The 21349-nt window shown below is 31.2% G+C and overlaps 1 protein-coding gene across 1 annotated transcript in view; it reads left to right on the top strand.

Annotated features, from left to right (window-relative positions):
* The window catches only part of LOC129228425 (uncharacterized), a 54150-nt gene extending 41703 nt beyond the window's left edge, over positions 1–12447 (top strand). Inside the window, exons 3-6 of the mRNA XM_054863105.1 lie at positions 3912–4047; positions 5484–5632; positions 8560–8779; positions 12323–12447. Coding sequence (XP_054719080.1) covers positions 3912–4047; positions 5484–5632; positions 8560–8779; positions 12323–12447 — 630 coding nt within the window. The remainder of the gene's footprint in view (positions 1–3911; positions 4048–5483; positions 5633–8559; positions 8780–12322) is intronic.
* Positions 12448–21349: the final 8902 nt, after the last annotated feature.

Genomic DNA, 21349 nt, shown 5'->3' with positions numbered 1-21349 from the left:
CCCAAAGCTGCAGCTATCCAGTGACTTATTTACTCCCGGGAGCTTAGACGAGCCAGACGGGCCAAAATTAAACTAAATCCGATACACTTAATAAACACGTCCGGTCAACCTTTAAACTGGCAACAAAAAACATTTTTCACACCACTGAAAAGTCTGCATTCGTGCAGCTTTTTGCAATTAAGTATAATATACAGGTAGTTATCAAAATAATGGAAACACTTGGATTTTTTTTTTGGAATCGCTACTCTGCTGTAAATGTTCTGCTTGTAAAGGTGCCCTTCTAACTTTAATCGCTCACATTGGTGACTCTATATGGTGATTGAGTTCTGTGGTCACTTTTGCTACTGTTGTTCGCTTTTTAGACATGACAATCCACTTCAATACCTGTCGGTTTATTTCACTGAGCTTCTCTTCCCGCCCACTATTTTGCTTTGCCGAGCTTGACTTACCTCGATGTGTGTATGCTGTTATGACTTTAGATACTATACTTTTAGATGGCCAAAAGTTGAAATGTTTCACTTACACTTCCTTCAGCCAGACGCGCTCCAACAATTTGGCCTCTTTAAAAATTTGAGAGGTCCGACATTTCACGTGCTTGAAAAAAATCCAAGACTTCCAGAACTTCCGTTAAACCACCAAATAGTGCCAGAATATGCACATTGCTATTTATAAGAAAAACCAGATATCTAATTTTATTCTTTATTACTTACAAAGCGCATTCAAAAATGTCACATTTATGCTCAGGTGTTTCCATTATTTTGATATTTACCTGTATATGCTAAAAATAAGTCGATATGAACATAGTTGAAATAAGATAGAGAAAACTGAAAGCAAGTTTAAATGTATTTTTAAGATGCTAAACCCAAAATTTAAAAACCTTTCTTTAATGCACACAAACAAATTTTAATTTTTATGTAAACTACATTCTTTAAAGATTTTACGTACCAGTTATGACAATTACGAAAAAAAAAAGAATCTAAACAAGAAAAAAAAATCCAGTATCCAGCCTCTTGAATCCATTTGAATTCTGACGTCTTGTTTTCCAATTATGTTTTTCGCTATCGAAAACTGATGGGACCCTACGCTTTGGATTTCAAGTTTCTACAAATTAAATGGAATGGAAATGTGGAAGAAACTTTAACCCTTCACATTAAGGCTAATGATGTCTTAGATTAGGTTATCTAAGTCAGATCCATAAGAAAATGATACTTAGGCTGCGGTAATAACAATATAGTTATTATGGCTGATTTGCACTCGTACAACTGTCGTAAAGGTTATATATACAGTGTACACTGTAAAAACGATTCAGAAACGTTTCTGGAAAATAATGGGCAGCTGATGTGCCAAATTTCCGCCAGTAACATATCTTGCAAAATCGAGATATATTTTCCGCTAAAATTTAGTAACCTTCCTGATATTATCCTGGAAGCTTTCTGACAAATTCACAAATCTTCCCGTTAAAAGTCAGTCGTTTGTCTTGAAAATTAGAGTAAACTTAAGAATGTATAATATAATAGCTCGGCATCTTCCTGATTTATCAAATAAGTTCCAAGAGCCTTATTGCCAACATGTTCAAAGCTAAACCCGAATTGCAAACAAGTGACGAGAATTTTACCTGCCTGCAGTTCTTGCAAAGCAAAGTTGTCCACACTCATTCGCTCCCTTTGGGAGTTTAATTAGCAAGGGCGGAGCGCGGCGGAATTCAAGCCGATGCACTTTATAAATACGTTCAGTTCATCTTTAAACTGGGAGCTAAATATATTTTGCACAACAGTGAAAAGTCTACATTCTTGCGGCTTGTAGCAATTCAGGAAACTTTTTGACAATGATACTTGATTTTTCCGGGAAGTGGATAAAAGCCATTAAAATCCCGGAACGAAGAATGGAAATACCCAGTAACGTTTCGGAATTTTTTTACAGTATGTACATGAATGGGGTTATTTTTAATCGATCTTGAATGATAGGAGTTAGTAATCTGGACATTTTGCATTTATATGAAGTTTTGTCATTTAAGTTTATCTATACAGATGTTTTTCCTGACAAAAATGTAATATTACCCAAAAAACCCCTTTTATAATGGAAAATCTGCCTTGAATGAACACAAGCGATTTATAACCTTGACGACGAAAATTCATCTTTATAAATAAATGTTCAAAACAGCAAGTAAGATTTATTCTCGACACCATGGTAATCTGAAAAATTAAGGGACTATTAAAACGGTCAAGTGAGAATAAATAGCAATTCGTCATTGCTCGAAAAAATTCTAAACGTTTTTTCGGATCTGCATAGCAAATAGACAACAAGTTGATGTTTTAGTTAAAACTTAGGCCTTGATTTTGTGTAGTCAATTTAACGCTACATTAACAAACCACAGTTCAATCTTATAAAGTACCGTTCTTTAACTAATACACTAATATTCTTGAACCTTCACTCAAATCTAAAAATCTCTGACAAAAGTTTCTTATGTTTGCTTCTCGCAAAATATCTTGTTCCCACAAGTAAATTCTAAACAAGAAATCTATTCCGATAACCCCTAAGGATTTGAATGGGTTACGTTTCTCTAGTACGCTGAAGAAAACACGAAAAATACTCGGAACTATAAAGAAGTCCGCTCAAAACATCTACAGATTCAAGACGGCATAAATTTTCCGAAAGCTGAACGCGGTTGTTCCCAAGGGTGTTCAACGATTTGGATTTTTACGTTGATATTTTTTGGAATTTTGTCTTTTGAGGAGCAAGAGAAAAAGCGGGAGAAGGAATGCCTGCATTTTTTTGGTTAAAAATTGTATAGTATGTTATGATAAAATGTTTAATCTTTATCACTTATAGTCTGCACGATGTGAGTTATGTTTCTTTTATCATATTAAAAAATTGCTTGTCTGTTTCTTCCAATAAAAATAGCGATATTTTATCAGAGTGCAATAAATCATTTGACAATATTTCTTTGAAAAACAGCTAACACGGTAAATGCGAGTATTAATGTCTATTTTATAAATTCTGTTAAATAGCAATTTTATTACGAACTTGATTCCATCAATTACTCTCAGTTTTGCTTATACTGACAAAAAAAAGAAAAAAAAGAAAAAAAAAAAAAAAAAAACTTGCGCAAAACGATGTAGGAAAAGAAACAAGGGCGTGGAAAAGTCGAAAAATATATCTTTTAAGATGCATGTGCTACGAAGATTTACTGTAAAATTAAATGGAATTTAGCAGCTGAACTGATGAAAAATGCATTCATCCCGAAGATTTGTTTGAATATTTTATTATTTCATTTTTTTTAATGTCAACAACGTGCGTATTGAATTGTTTTGCTTATAAAATTGAAAATTATTGATTTTTAACCGGTGTAGTGTTCCAAAAAAGATCCAAAACCACGATGTGATGTATATTATTTTTTTTTATTTATAAAAACCTAAGCTGAGATGATTTTTTATACATATTTTCCTTATTAAGTCTTTTTATAATAAGAGCCTTTTTTATTTTGTAATGTTTTTTCTTTAAATTGTTATGTCTAAGCATGAAAGAAACTCTCATTTTGGGCGAAAGCTCATTGCGGCAATCAAGTTTCAAGAGCGTCCTCAAATGAAATGAAATTAAAGTACCTTATAACAAGTAAGCAATAACGCAAGCACGTCATTGAAATATTGCAAAAAAGGTTGCAAGCAAAATATTTAAAAGCTAATACGAAAGTAAACTCTGGCTAGTAAAAAGTTTCAAATATAGTACGGTTTCTCTTTAAACCAGCAACTCGTTTAAAAACCAGAAAAACGGAGTCATCTTTTGCATGAACTATTGATAAACGATTTGCAGCTAGTAAAACTTTAAATATTACAACTCTGAAGTTCTTAACCTAAGGGATCATTTTGGGAGATTCAAGATTATTGGGTGAAATATATTTCTTACCATTTCAGTTATCTAAATCAGGCAGCCAAAGTGTATATCTGAGGCATGTGGACCTCAATAGTGCTGGGACTTACAGATGTGAAGTTTCGGCGGAAGCTCCAGAATTCCAGACGGTTGAAGCAGAAAAAGAAATGAAAGTTTTAGGTAAATTTAAAATAGTATTGTTTTTTTAATTTCTAGTGAAGTCAGTTTCAGTCTATTATAATTTACTACTGGCTCCTTCAAGAAGTTTTATCATCTAATCTCTACAGCTATAATGATTATCAGTATTTAGGCTTTACAAATAAATATACAAAAGTATTTCTTTATAAATAATATGTTTAAAAAATATGCATTTAAAATGGTTACCAATTAAAATTAATAATGCAGATTAACTCATTTTGAAATTTTTTAAGTGTTTTTATTTTTGTTTTGTTTTTTTCTTAGAAACGAAAAAACCTTACAAACATTTCCTTTTTTACAACTTGACATAAATATTTGTTTAATGCGTTTTGCCATTGTCTTTTCTTCCCATTTGTAAAATGATGACATATCTGACTAACTGTTACGTTATTTGAAAAACGCGCTTGGTACCTAAATAAATGTAACTTAATTAACCAAGAACAATCATGACTGGGGACGATGACTCAGACTGCAATATCGGTTGAATTATCAAACACTAGCTTCGTTGCTCGGTCTACCTCGAAAATAAAAATTGTGCGGAAATAATAGAACAGTTAAATTTTATATGAAACAGAGAAATTTCGCAAACATTTGCTGTTTGTTGTACCTTCAAAACGTCTATATCCTTTGACGCCTTCCACTACAGGATTTTTCTTTCATGCTACTTCCGGTGCGTAGGTTTAGAAAATATTCAAACCGAATTCTCCAATTCTTTAGCTGTCTAGAAAAAACTCTTTATTTTTTTGTTTGTGTTATACCACCAAAGTGAAAATACCACCAATGAATGTCTGTCATTATAGTTTTGAATCATTTTCCTTGATTCACATTCTAATATAGGTGTATGTAAATAAAAATAAAATTAAGTAGGGGCATAAGTAAAAACTATGAAGTTCTGCCTTAATTTTGGAGAAATAAAAAATCCTAAGCAGAAGAAAAAAGTATAAAAACTAGATATGAATAACAGATTAATAAACTATGGTTTTTTAGTTGTCTTCATTTTTGGTTTTATTTATTTATTTATTTATTTGAGTGAAAAAAAATCCTTGTTCATTGCCTTCAACGATGTAAAACGGAAATTAGATCGTAATCGTCAGAAAACTTTTCCTGACATTTTTACAACATCATTTTTATTTTTCTATCATTTTATAGTTGGTTTTTGTATATATTTTTTCTATATTGCAAACCATAGGAAACCATTGCAAACAGAACAATTGCAAATCATAGGAAAAGTAATTAATAATGCTTTCTGCAATATATTAAACAATTTAGCTCTTTCACTAAAAAAATCATTACTTTAAACTTGATACAATCAATCTAAAATGGTGGACATTTCATTGATAAGCCAAACGCAGCAGCATTGAACAACTTTGGAATTTGATACATTTTCGATTTAATCTTCTTTTTTTCTTTCATTTTAGTTCTACCAACAGAAGGACCAAAAATAACAGGTGGACTAACAAAATATCGCGTTGGGGACGTTGTGTTTGTAAATTGCACATCATCAAAGTCTAAACCAGCTGCAACACTGCATTGGTACATCAACGATGAATTAATAACGCATAAAAAAGCTGTAAGTACAGTGACTATAAATATTTTAATTCTTTCTTCTATGAGTAGCAAATATTTTTTCTGAGCTTACAGAGAAGCAGAAGCCATGTGTTAAAAACAATCAATTAATTCATTTTCTATAATATTGAATTAAGCAGTTTTCCTACATTTCCAAAAACATAAGTGATATTTTCCTTGTGTGCATCTTATTATATAATTATACTGATTTATAACGTAATAATTATAACTGATTTAATAGTTTTATAGTTAAAAATGAAATATTCTGATTCAATTGGACGTGCGTTCCTAAAACATTATTTCTACTGTGCATGGCATGTTACATTTTAAATGAATATAACTAAATCCTAAGCGTTTTTTTTTCGTTTTTTAACAAACCAGTTGTGATTTTTTGATGCATTGTAGGAAATGTTATCTGTATCACTTACACGTGTTTTACAGTTACAAATAATCGCTTTTTCTATTTAAAAGTTTGAGAGTCCTGAGGCTACAGAAGCAATCTCTATGAAGCTTATAGGCGTTTTACAGGATATGATTTTAACTTCAATGAGCAAACAATTGTAATATTTCATTTATTTAAATTAGAATGAGAAAATACGGTTTGTAGTGCCAATAGTAACTAGTGGCGATGTGCAGATAGGAGAAGTTCTTCTATTTTTGCCCAAACGGAAGTCAAGTCTCTCAAGCCAAAACGTTTCGTTATCAGCGCTATACTATATGCAGCACGTCCCCGAAGCTTAAAAAAGTTTCGGATCATAAGTGTATATACAGTTCCAAATTAAGATTATTATCATCTGCTTTCTCTTCAACTTTTCAACATTTGAAAATTTTAATCCTAATAACGCTGCGTGCAATATTTGATTATTTTATAAAAAGTTTATTCTAGTTTAATACTGTTTTGGATTGTTTTGTTTATAAAATCTCGTTGATTAGCTTCATGTTTGTAAAATCTTTCTTGATTTTTTATAAATTCAGTTGTTCCTGTAAAAAGTATAATAATAATAATAATAAAAATAAATTTTTCTTAAAAATAATTTTGAACTATTTAGAAATATTAAGGTAACATTGAATAATCACGTGGATAAGAAAAACTAATTTATACGGCTGTCCTAGTTTAGTATTCCTTTGCGAAAATAAACTACCCAAACTAGCAATTGGCAATTGACTATTAAAAGCACAATCGTCATAAATCGGAATCTAGACGCGTTAGAGGCTCCTAAAGGAAAAGACCATCCTTTCCCGAAGTCTACTATTTCGTCCTTTTATTAGGACTCTTCTTTGTTCAGTGTTTGGGACGACAGTATTAATAGAGAAATATATGGCTCATATCAAAGACGATCAGGACTATTTGGGGAAAAGTGGCTATTGCACTTAAGGGAAATATGGGATGGACATGGCAGAGGGAAAGTGTTGTACTTAACAAAGAAAGATGGCAGTTTAGATCCTCTTCTGATGGTCTTTGGCCATAAATGCGTAAGTATCCTCAATTGATTGTCCGTGAAGTAAACATAAAGTCTTGTAGTAAGCATTTGTTTTTAAAAAGCATTTTGTACGAAAAATTAGCATAGAAACATGATGAGGTAGGGGTATGAACGGTTTAGTTTATTTACACTCATAATAAACAAAAAAAAGTGTATATAAACGATTCAATGATGAATGCATTTATTTATTCTTCATTACTTTTACAAATGAAATTCGCGCATAAATGACAAAAAAAAAAAAAAACTTGATTTACTGAGTCTTACTACTCCGGTAATATATTTATTCATTTACGAGGAAATTGAAATACGCTGTTTAATAACTAACATTGACGAGCCAAGAATGCGTATTGAAAAGCTAATTAGTTAAAGATTAATTATGTAATCACATCAAAGGGACATTTAACATTTTTATTCAGATCTATGCTATTTTTGAAATGATACAGACATTTTCTAAATACCTAGTTTTCACAATGATAAGTATACATTCGATTAAAAAAGATTTTATTGAAGTTAAGTAGATTTTAGGATGTTTACGGGGTTTGAAATAAGTTTAGGATGTATGTTCAAGGCCAAAATGTGAAAATCATCGTCAATAGTGATAGTAACCATTTCCATGGTTTTGCACAAAAATTATCTTGATGTTTTTTAGTATGCAGTTGGAAAACAATACTACGAACACTCACGATATTATAAACTGTTTTCGAGTCCCGGAAAGTCTTCCTTTAATGAAATGCATGTCTTCATTCTTTGTTGCAAGCTAGAAATGGGTTGACCTTTTTGTATGAATTTGTAGAAGGTACATGTAACTCTTTAGAAATAATCCCAGCACCAGATACAGGAAATCACAGGAAATAAGATAATCTCATAATCCTTATTCAATTGAATTGTAATTTCGTCTGCCTCCGTCGTTGTTTTTATTTACATAAATGAATAAATTAGTTTAAAAGTTGTCAGAAGACCTTTATCTTACGATCTGAATTTCTAGTTGGCTGTATTTAGAAGCATTTTTAATTTATCGATAAACAAATAGTGATAGAACTCGTAGCGGGAATAATGAGTACCATACGTAGTACATAGTTCTACAAACACTCTTTTTCCGAAAGTTTCCTATAGTCTCAAGGTGATCGTAAATTGAGCACGAACTATAGTTTCTGAGTTTTTAAGAAATATGTCTAAGAAATGTAAACGATCCATATATAGTTTATATTAGCAATCAGAAGAATCACAATGTATACTGAAAGACTTAGCTTAAATCCGCTGTATAAATGAAGCATTTCCCAAGACTGCAAATGGATCGCTTGGTTCAGAACTTTTGAATTCTAATTATTATTTCCGTATGTGCAAACAGTGTCTACGTAAGTTTGTTGTAGTTTATTAAAATATGTATAAACCAACATAAATCAATGCAATTTCTTTATGTTTTGAAATTCTATTCCTTATTAAACAGCCTCAATACGAAATGGAGCATTCCACAAGACTGCAGTTGGATGGATTGGAGTCGTGCAGTCTAAGCTTAAGGTTCACTGTGAACGAAATGCACTTCCGCGGTGGTAATATGAAGCTGAAGTGCACTGCTACAATTTCCCGCGTTTATACCATGAGCAATGAGGAGCTTGTCTTCAGACAGCAAACGTCAGGACTACATATAATGGAAAATATGAGTCATGGTATGTATTTGTAATACATGCACACATGAATATATAGTGAGTACCTCCCAAAGTATTGCAGTAATTTCTATCTCTTCGTGGTATGGAAAGTTTGCGAATAACTTTGCCAGCCAAAGCACAAAGGCTACTATTTCCAAACCTCTGCTAGCATGCCATAAAAGCCATGCATACGACAGGTGACTTTTGTGCACATGAGGAGACAACCCATTCTCCTTCCACATATTATTTCACTCCCGAGTTCATCCAACACCACCTGTATTGTAAAATCTTCATGCCGTAACAGCAGAAGGCTGAGTAAAAATCCTTACTTCACACTATTTAGCGCTATCGACACTCGCCAACATTTGCGCCAATCTAGTTTGATTCTGCACCACAGTTCTTTCACAAAATTTACTTTGCAGCGGAGTTCACTTCGTGTAATTAGAATTAATTTTATAATTAAATTAATAATACAAGTATAACGGTATTTTAGCAATCTTGAATTTTTATGGAAAAAAACAGCCATTAAATGTTTTAATAATTCATTTAGGATAAAATAATTTTATTCTAACACAAAAACAGGAAGGGATTTATGCATTATTTTATGTTAAAATTTAAGAAAAATGTTTCTAAAATACTTGCAAGGTGTTATTCGTTCTTTGCGAATTATACGGAATAGTGCAGGGAAAGTTTATCAGAATAGTCGAAAGTATAGAGATTATAAGTGATGGTATTTTTATTGCTCCTAAATGGAGATTAAAGTTTAAAGTAGGCCGTCACGAGTCTGATACAACAGACGACTTTGTTCAACGAGTTGACCAAGTGGTTATAAAAATTGAAGGTACAGCATGTGCGAATCATCAACGGAAGAAACGGCTCGGATGGTAAAGCTTAGAAAATGATCAGGAAGTCCGAAAAGGAAAAAAAAAAACGTCACAACTTTCTTTATATTATCACCAGTGGAAACAATTTATAAAGAGGGAACTTCAAAGCTTGATTAATAAAGCAGGTTTAAAAAATGTCTCAATTGTCAAGGTGATTATGATGGCGTTTAATCCTTACTGAACTTCCGTGGGAAGGTAAACAGCAGTACCGAAAAAATTAGTTTTTAAGATACTCGGACAAAAGCGTTTTGGATTTCATATTAACAAAAGGGAAATGTTGAAACTGGATGGATTTTCCGTGGTTTTGTTTTCAGCGGAAACCAAATAATCAAGCTTGTAAAATAAAAAAGTTCAATAGATGAGAAAAATGAAAAAAAAAACGAAAGAGTTTATTTTAGATAATAAAATTTCTCTCTTTAATAAACAACTGTCTTTCCTTTGATGCCTACTTGAGGTTGAAACACAAGTCTTTGTACAGTATCTTTAAAATATAATTTTCTATTCGCATTCACATTAAGATATGATTTACAGTAAGGAAAGTAAGTTCGGACAAGACATTGCGGAATGAAAAGGCATACTGATTGACATTGGAGCATTAGAGCTCATATACCTTAAATGATTATAGAAAGATTTTCTTTTTTTGAAAGTAATCTCATCATAGTGCTCATTATCCAAGTCTAAAATCAGAAGTTATCTAAAAATAGAATCACATGCTGTATTGTTGAAATAATTGGGAGAGACAAAAGGCAATACTGGATAACATGAAAATGTACTTAAAATCAAAATAATGTTACTGATGGGCCAGCAATTGGAGCTTGGATTTGAACTTTGCGTGATGGTGCAGTGCACATCATTGCGAAATGGTATGGATAAAACAGGACGAATTGAATATCAAAGTCTCATGAGGTTTTTTTTTTTTTTTTGACTTTATATAAGCTGATTACATTTATATGTTGCATTTTATGCATTATTACCGATTGATCTACAATAGTGGTACAACTGCTGTCCCAGAAAAAAATTCCTTTTTACTCCGATTAATAGAGTATAAGGAGGAAAACACATTCCCCCCCCCCCCCAAGTTTTGCTTTACAATGGAAAAGGACCTTGTTTACAGGACGTTGATTGCCTAAAGTGCATCTCATTGAAGATTGATGAAGTTACTAATGTTGCTTTTAAAGATGTTTTTATTTTCAATATCAAAACCGCATGAAATTTTTTTAAAAAAAGTTTGCTTTTAATGTTGCGGGTTCACAACATATTTTCAATATCCATTAATATATAAGTTATGAATAAATAATACATAAATTTTAAAACCGATACAACCCGCTTATTAGAATATCGGTTAAAAGAATATCCCACGTAATATAATACATTTTCAATGTGCCAAAACAACGTAAGGTGTTATTTTGATCTCGGTTATGGAATATCCCGCTTATTGGAATATTTTTTCGTGGCAAAATGGCTATTCCCTAAAGCGGATTCGAATGCATGTTTTTGCGTTATTTGCATTTTTGTTTAAACATTCAAGAAGAGTAAAGTATTGCATCAAAATATGTTCTTACCATTCAACAATGTGAAAAAAAAACGTTGATCAATATCTTACTCTGTTTTTAATAAATGTAGTAACACAACTGCAACTCGTGCACACAAATCTTTTTCACAATTGAAAGTAGGGGAATGTAGAGCAAAATGAAATAGCGGGGCAGAGTAAAATGGTAAAATATTTACTGCTATTTTCGCGCCACTATTTTTTAATATTTTAACTACGTAGTAACACCTGTAGCCTGTTCCAGTCAAGCAAAAAATACCTGTCAATATCAAAGCATATGATAATACAAGCAATTTTCAAAAATGAACACTCAAATTCTAACATTTTGTTGTACATCATAATTTTTTTGATATTATCAAATGATAAAGTTATTGTTATTAACATTTTAAACATTAATTGGGACCTTCTAATACTCGGTGCATTATTTATTTAGTTTATTTTTGCTTACTTGTATTTTTAATATTTTTCGCAATTAGTCAAGTGCATGAGGGACAAAGTGAAATAGTTCATTTGGTTTACTCATTTAATCATTTACTAAATCACTTAAGTATTCATTTACTAACTAACTTATTTACATTCCTTTATTTAATAATTCCCTTATTGCTTCATTATTTCATTTATATTCTTATTAATTCACTCTTTTCCTGACTGATTTATTTTTTTTTCGTGTAGAAATTAATAAACTAGTTAATTTATTAGTTTCTTGTTTCATTATCTTTTCATGTATTAAATAATATTCTTATTTGCTCATTATTTTTTTCAAAAATATTTTTCCTTAATCTAATAGAAAATGTTTCATTTGAAAAATATTTCAATCAATTTTCAAAGCAATTTTCCAATTTGTTCATTTTGAAAAAACTTAGTCATTTAACCATTTCACTTTTCCACACATTCCCCTACTTTTCTGCTTACCCCCATTAAACGCACAATCAAAAATTTGTTTTTTTTTTTTTGTTTTTTTTTTGTTTTTTTTTTGTTTTTTTTTTAATGTATGGTGTTGTATATTATTATCAGATTTTGCCATTAATTACGTTTTTATTATTTATTAATAAAAGTATTTAAGCTATTTGTAAACTAAATTGCTATAATTGACTGAATAAACATACTGTTTTTTTTTTTTTCTTTTTGCAGTTAGAAATTCTTCGTCGATGTTACTATGTCACAACATACTGATGCTCCTTTTAATCATATCCACGCTCAACTATCAGAATCAAATACATCACTTTAGAAGGACTTCAAAATACTCAAAAATTTGATACACAGCATTTATACATGAATATTATTTTTTGTAAGCTGTGATATGACAATCTGTGTGAGAGCCAATATAGTTGTTCCTGAATGTTAACCTTATCTGTGAGACTTTCCTGGGGAAAGCAGTGTATTTTTTTGCCGCCGAAATCACTGTGGTAAGAAGACTTGTTAAAACGAAGGTTAGGTGTTACGATGTCTGATGTAAACATAAAACATTTTATATTAGTAATATTAATTTTTTACGTGAAATATTTGTTTTATGATATCTATTACTGTAATAATATTATTTAGAACGGTCAAATTTTTTTTTATGCTGGATTAATTCCTTCATTTTTATTTGCTGGTTACGAAACATTACATTTTAAGCATTAATTCAATCAAAGGTATAAGCATTTTTTTTTCAAAAGTTTTAATCTGTAAACGGTGAGCTCTTTTGCTGTACTTTTCTTTTTCTGCGCATTAGCGGATTTTTAAGCGATTTTTTTTTTATAGCTTTAATAATAAAGTTGCCTACATTTAGACTTTAATGCAAGAACTGTTCCACATTTTTCGGTTTTCCGTTTTACATAAGAATATATGAACAAATATATTATCTTATGTCTGTACTACAACGAGACCATTCCATTCCTTATTCCATCAAATATTAAAGTAAAAGAGCTGCAGTAGGCAACATTTGGTGAAAAGAATTATACTGCACCTAAATAAGTCAATGTAATAATTTAAAACTTGATCTTTTTATCACAGAACTTGTAATTAGTTCTTAGTAAAACCAAATATTATTTCAATTATTGTTAAAAATTCGAAATATATTTCTATCATTGTATATCATTGAAGGAAATTTAGACAGCTTATGTACATAGCATTTAATTTCACACAGGTAATATTTCATTTCATTATAATGTCACGGAAAGCTGTTTCATAACACTTAATCTCAACCTAATATTATGTATAAGGTCAAAACGTTTTGTAATTACACTTTGATTTTTTTTTCGTGATTTCTTTTTTTTTTTTTTTTTTTTTTCAAATATAGAACTGTCCTCTTTTTTTTTTTTTTTTTTTTGAAGTCTTCAATTATTCCGTACTATAACTTTAAAACCTTATCGCGTCTAATCACAATCATTGCAGTGAAAATAATCTGTCTCCTGTAAAAGTAAATTCTCAGTGAGAAATCAATAAAATAACACCATGAAATAAAAACTCCATTTTTTAAAACACACACTTTTTTACTGCATGCTTTAAAAATAACACGGTCAAAAGTTCAGATTTTAAGGTTAGTTAACATTACGATTGAACATGATTTATTTAAATGCGCAACAATAAAATCTAACTTTTTGATGCAGCAAGAAGATCTAATCACGTGGTAAAAACGTTCTGCAGTAGAGAACCGATTATCCGGGAAGTTCGGGACTATCGCTATCACGGATATCTGAATTTCTCGGATATCTGAATTTCCCGGTTTTTTGGATCGCTAAAAAGCGTTATTGACCGGATAGTTTGTGAAACTTAAATTACTATGATAAAAAGTTATGTCTATTAAAATAAGAACACTGTAAAATTGATTCAGAAACGTTCCTGGAAAATAATAGGCAACTGATGTGCCCAATTTCTGTCAGTAACATATCTCGCAAAAACCAGGAACGTTTTTCGCTAAAATTTAGTAACCTTCCTGAAAAATCCAGAAATCTTCTCGTTTAAAGCTAGTCGCGTCTCTGGAACATCAGAGTAGTATTAGGTAGAGATAACATAACAGTTTGGCACCTTCCTGGTTTATCAAGACTGTTCCAAAAGCAGTATTGGAACAATGGCCAAAGGCAAGCGAGAATTGCAAGTACGTATCAAGCATCTCACTTGATTGCACTTCTTGCAAAGCTTTGTAGTTCATGCTTATCCGCTCCCTTTGAGTGTTTAATCAGCATGGACAAGACGTAGCCAAGCTGAAGCCGATACACCTTATAAATGCTCTCAGTTAATCTTTAAACTGGGAGCTAAAAATATTTTTTGCAACAGAGAGAAGTCTACACTCGGGCAACTTGTAGCAATTCAGGAAACTTTTTGACAATGATACTTGATACTTCCAGGAAGTGGATGAAAACTATTGAAATCCCGAAACGTTACATGGAAATACTCAGTAACGTTTCGGAATTTTTTTACAGTGAACAAAACAGTTCAGAAATGCTTATAAGTATCCTAATATTAAAAACTAACACAGTGAGAGAATAATTTGAGCACCAAAAAACTTAAGTTATTAATAATACCTGAGATTCTCACATTCTCTTGGGAAAAGAAAAAAAAAATCCGCGGCTTTTCAATGCTTTAAAACAAAAGAAATTAAATGGAAGGGGAAAAAAATAAGTTTTTCAACCTAAATGTGAGGTTTTTCTACTATAATGTATAAAAAAATTCGCTTTCATATGATCGCGTTTTTCTTTTTTTTTTTTTAATTTTTGTGAAAGTTGCAGCCTTATTAGTCTTGCGTTTAATGGATTTCTAGATTTTACGATCAACTAACTGTCCGAAAAAATCGCGAATCTGGATTTCGGTATTTCCCGCTCTTTCGCGACGTCAATTACGTAAACGCCTTTAATTATAGGCCATTCAAAAAATATACTGCATTAGAATGCGACAATATTCATTTCCTTAGTTTTCAGCTAGAATAAAACACGAAAATTTCCGACTTACGAATTTTAATTCAAGAAAATATTTCGGAAATTGTGTCCCGCATAAATGATAACAATTTAAAGTTAGTGTTAGCAAACATTTTCCCGAGTTATGCGTTATGGTGTTTATTAAGATATCGTTCATATTCTTTTTGGTATTTCAAAAAAAAAAAAAAAAAAAAGCTTAATTTTTCAAAAATTGCCAAAAATGCATAATTTTAAAAAATGGCGGGAAAATCGGGAAAAAAATGGCCGGTTTTCTGGTTTCCCGGTTTTTTGGTTCTCGGATAAAAGGTTCTGCACTGTACTATTTATACAATATGTTTGAGTCACTTCGCTTTAGTTCTTGCGGAAAATTTTCAGTTTCGTTTTATGGCAATACTTTTAGCACTTTTTGTTCTGAAACCTGGGTAAGCCTATTTCCTTATAATCTTAATTTCAAAAATGTATGCCTTTGCAATTTAATTTACTTATTGATTACGAAATTAGTTCAGTTAAAAAAAAGGCACAAGATCTATTTAAAATTTGATTGACAGTTTTATATATAAGATAGGTGAGTCATAGGTGCCCCTGTGTTCCTAAGATAGACTACCCTAAAAATTAGAATTAATTTTTTTAATGACAAATCTGCGGAAATACATTGTAGAATTTGTATCCTCAGTGCAAATGATTGGGTTTGATGGGAACGCTTACATTGGTCGGCATTGTATGCAGTAATTTCACTTTTGGAGGAGTCGTTCAACTTTCCAGGTTGGAGTATAATTTAAAAAGACAACTTTTTTTTCTAAACTTCGTTTTCTGAAAGATCAATTCTTTTATTTTAATTGCATTATCTTTACACTAATGTTAACTGTAATACATTATACAGTGCTGGAAAAAAATTGCATCACATGCGCCGCAGTGGAGAGGAATATCATCCCGATTACATTCAACACACAGTTAAGCATCCCGTATCCAAGTTTAGTGTTATCGAAAATAGCCAAAATATTAGTAAAATTTGACTCAGCTTTAGTGGTAACAGACTACATAAAATTATTAATCAGGGAGTTTCCTTAACCAATTCAAAACTTACAATGTAAAGATGTTTTTGCCCTGGTCTCCCGTGCAAATGAAATATTTCCAGTGATTCATGACAGTAAATTAAATTAGGCTGCAAAATTTGCATACTTTTACGTTATGAACTGCATAAGCAATATTCTAAATTTTACACATTTGCCGTAATGTAAATGCAGTAATTTAATAATAAGTTGATTATTTTAAGTTTAAACAGAAAATGTTGCATAGTTCCTTGGTTTTTCATTCCAAATAAAAAAAAGTTAAAAAAAATAAGAACTTCTCGTGCAGAACCGTTAACTACCAATTAAAAGTTATGTTCACTTGTATGTGTCACGTAATTTCTAGAGCATACAATATTAAATAAACGCTTGTTTTTTCAACACAAATTTATTTTGTAATAATTAAAAGATACAGAAACTATACGCGGTTAACGTAGAAATCTTAAGAAGACCACTTTAATCGGAATCAGAAATAAAATTTTAGCAATGAGTGGAACTTATGTATATGTTTTTCTTAATATTTTTTGTTCAATTCTTGTCTATACCAAAGTAGATTTTATGAAGACAAAAAGTATAAACTATTCCACGCAAATTCATTTCGTTTTTCTTTGAATATTTATTTAGTTTTCTCATTTACTTTACGTTTTATTGTGTAACATATTATGCGTGTAAACTGTGTGTAGTGAAAACAAAGGAATGACATGTTGCACAAATTGCAAGGCCAAAAGCTGAAATCTCAACAGCAGAATGCTTGCACTTTGCTGTGTAATTGTAAAATTCTCAATATTGTGTAAAAAGTTTAAATAAAAAATTGAATGTTTTTAAATATTTTGTTGTACGTCATTTTAATAGCATTTTCCATCTCCATGGCTGCGAAAAAAGTTCGAAAAGCTTTCAAAATATTCATCTAAAAAACCCCCTAGAATACCTCATTACCAGGACACTTCTTCGAGACATATGTCGTCAGTGGAAACTTACTCGCGTTAATTGTTTTTTGATGTTGAATACGAAAAATCTGTAAATTGTAATATATACTTGCTTGTAACTAGATATGAGGCAGTGCGAAGCGAAGGGATTTAAGTGCGAAAATGAAAAACTCTGACATAACCTGTACGAATGGTAGGTGAACCTCTCCTGTGTCTTGGGACAGGAACTATCAATAGTAGCTCTGTTAGGTACTGCTATGCAACATGATTTTTAAAATAAAACGTATCAATAAAAGCGTACTCAGGAGTTCAGCTTTAAATATGTTTTACTTAAAACTGGAAAATGTCCACTAACACCCCTTTGCTTCTCACCGCCTCAAATGTCCTCTTACTTTTTTTTGGTACTGCATTAATTTCTGTGAAACACAAGAAAAGAACTCGACTATTTAGCCTTAGTCAAAAGGTTATTTGTATACCTGGTAAAAATTTTCTTGCATTTCTCCCAATCATTATATACAAGATAACATATCGTAAGGTCGCGTATATACAAGATAATTACTGCTAAATCTTCATTAAAAGTATTTTTTCCGGGATTGCTTCTCATCAAGGTTCCCCATAAAGCAAGGGATTACGCAAAATCCCACTCAAAAAAAAAATCCATTTGCACGCTGTTCTTGCTGCTCAACATTACCGGGAACATGTTAAAAAAGTCACGAAAGTTGTAATCTAGAACTTTCTATTTTTCAAATTTATTTAAAGAAGTCAGCTAGTATTTTCCACTGTCGTTCTATTATTATCAACAGACAGATGAACTTAGGAATTTCGACAAAAAGAAACAGGAAGAAAATGTAGAGAATGGCGTTATTATTTTACTTTACTGAAAGATTAAACACCTTTGAAACTTCAAACTTTGCTCGTAGCTGCTCCTAGCTGAACCAAATAAAACGCATTGTTAAAGTCATTAAAGCCAAAGCTACACCAAAACGCATTATTTTTTAAAGATCTCCATGTTCAGACTTTTTTTTTTCCTTTTTAAGCATTAAGGTTTATTTTTAAGGGCAACTGAAAACACATCATTAGCATACTATTATGTTCATAGCTGATTAAGAGAAGAGTATTGCCTATGTACCGGACTTTGAAAGATATTTAAATGTTAATCGGGGTGGTAACTTGCTACTCTTTTTTTATTTCGGTTGTCATCATTTAGCTTATTAAGTAAACTTTGTTCTACACAGTATGAATATATTTTGTTTAACTAAATATCTGTCCAAAATGTTAAAGCAATAATCTAAATTCCAAGTAAAAATCTCATTTGAAATTTTGGTTTGGGAGAGGAATCTCACCTTATTTTTTACTTTAGTTTCAAACTGCTCTGAACTAAATGAACAAAAACAATTAATGCGATCAAAACTAAAAATAAATTGTCTAAACTAACGTCCTTTGGTGCATTTCACTATGTTGAAATAATTATTATTATGAAAGAAAACTTATGAACACTTAAATAGTAGCAAACAGTCTGCAATTTTCATGCAGCATTGTGACACCTTTGTACTATGAACAAAACTGACTGAAGTAAGCTATGGCAATTGAAATAATGCTTGTCAATCAAAAAAGTAGAAAGAACAATAGCACATTCGCTACCAGAAATAATTCGTTTAAAGTCATCATTGTGGTAACACCATCTTTCAAAAACAAATACATAAATTAATAGTAATTTAACAGTTTAAAGGGTAATCGGTACTATGTGTAACTTCCAATTGCTTAACTTGATGTACATTTTCTCAAAACGTTTTAATGATAGTAACTTACAATTTTCACAGTGCTGTCAAGAGATAGCTTAGAGTCCATTGAAGTGAAATTTTGATGCAATTCTTTTTATTTTATATTTTAGTAAATTTTAAGAAATAATAACTTTTTAAATAAAAAACACTGTTTTTGAAAAAAAAAAAGGAGAAAGTATGAGTTATATTAAGCTAAAATGTCACTTTAGTACAATTATGAACACATGAATAAAATGTGGTAAAAATAATAAAGTAATAATCAATGTAGTTATTTAAGAAAAGGAACATGAGGAAAATTAAGAAAAGGAAATTTCTTAAATTGACGTTTTGAGAAAATAGCGTTTGAGAACTGCAAGTACATTTTAGTACATTTCTCTCTCTCTCTCTCTCTCTTTAATAAAAAACTCAGTTACTTTAACACGAATTCATTGTTTGTTAAAAGATGTAAATTTGATTATTTTTAATGCATACAAACGAAATTTTTTTAAAAAATGGTTTTAGGTTACAACTCCCCTTAAAATACTTTATACTTTTCAGAAATGTTAAAATCTTCAAAACATCTTCTTCTCTTAGCATAGACTAGCAGTTGATATTTTTTCTAACTAATAGGCAAGAAGATTTTATTCAAGAACAGCGTTTAATATTGAATTAGCAAGGCGTTTGTTTTCTCAATATTAATGATGACAATGCCGTCAAGCACTGCTCCTCCTATAGTTACGTGAATCGAATGACAATTGAGTGTAACTCCAACCGAATGCGATTTAAACTGTCACCGCATCTGCTGAATGGTTGGTTGGATATTCATGGGTATGTCATTCTGCGCTGCCATAAACAGAAAGTGCAAACCACGGAATGCGTTACAGAATCAAGTCTTGTATTGTTCAGTGAAACATGAACTATTTAATAATGCAGTTCAGAACAGGTAAGTGTGGCAATGGTTTTATATAGTTATATATTATTCATGTAATCATTTATAGAATATTTATGCTTATTTAAGGGCTGTTTCGTAACTTCCTTCCACATTAAATATAAAATTTTTGCACATTGTAATTAAAATTATTCAAAACAGTTTATACTTCTGTAACGAATATTTCATATTAATACATTTTAAAAACACATCTGGATGTACTGCTGGGAAAAGAGGCACTATGTCTATTTTTAAATGGCATTTCAAGCTATTTTAATCATATTTTTTATTCACTATGTCAGTGGGGCAGTGGTGCAATGAAGGAGCGGGTGGGGGGTGAAAACACCCACAGAGACATTGGCTTTAACATAAATGCCGATTCAAATACAGTAGTTTCTGCATATGAAAGAGCTGCTTTGATCAAAAATCCCTCTAGAAGTTATTTTTGATCAAAAACCTATTCAGATAGTAATTTTGATTAAAAAAAACCATTTCCAGCAAGTAATTTTAACCAAAAAACCTTCCAGAAGCCAATTTTGATCCAAAAACCCCTCCAGTTGGTAATATTGATTTAAAAAATCCTCCAGAAGGTAATTTGGATCAAATAACCCTCTAGAAGGTATTGCTGGCTACACTTGTGCAGTGGACTCAACTTTTTTCCACCCGAAGGCTAGACCTCATATTAAATTGATTCTAAAAGGACAGAACAGAGATAAAATTTAAAAATGTTTGAAAAATTTCAAAATATTATAGAAAAGTACGAAAAAGAAAAGAAAATTAAAAATCAATGTTTTTTTCTATCACTACGTTGCTTCGTTTGTTAAACGCATCTGTTCTTCAGAAATTAGTTTTTAAATACTTGGCTTCACATTTGAAACACTGCTATTAATCGCGATTTTCGATTTGAAACATTAACAAAACATCGATTTGCATGAAGCAGTTTTGTAGGCGGGTTGTGGTCCACGGACTGTACGTTGGACTATGCCAAGGCTATGCCAAGATATTAAGCACACAGACTTTGAAAAGCACAATTTTGTATAAAAAACGCCTTAACTAATGTCCGTACTTAATCTGAGTAGTATTTAATTATTGTAAGGTTTCTCAGAAAGAAATGGAAGGTTTTTAAAAGGAAATGAAGACTTCCTTTTTACCACGATTACACTGTAAAAACGATTCAGATACGTTCCTGGAAAATAATAGGCAGCTGATGTGTCCTATTTCTGCAAGTAACATATCTAGCAAAAACCAGGAACGTTTTCCAATAAAATTCAGAAATTATACTGACAAATCCACAAACCTTTCCGTTTAAGCCCGTTGTGTCTCTGAAACTTCAGAGTAATCTTACATAGGAATAATATACCAGCTCCGAAAGCAGTTTTACCAACATGGCCAAAGCTAACCCAGAATTGCAAGTATCAAGCATCTCGCTTGCAAATTCTTGCAATGCTACGTAGTCCAGAGACTTATTTGTCTCCTTTGGGAGCTTACTCAGTCTGGACGCGTCGAAATAAAAAAAAAACTGAAACACCTTATAAATACTCTCAGTTAATCTTTAAACTGGGAGCTAAAAATATTTTTACA

Source organism: Uloborus diversus, chromosome 8 (assembly GCF_026930045.1).
Source record: "Uloborus diversus isolate 005 chromosome 8, Udiv.v.3.1, whole genome shotgun sequence".
Classification (NCBI taxonomy): domain Eukaryota; kingdom Metazoa; phylum Arthropoda; class Arachnida; order Araneae; family Uloboridae; genus Uloborus; species Uloborus diversus.
This window is presented reverse-complemented; position numbering and strand designations above follow the sequence as displayed.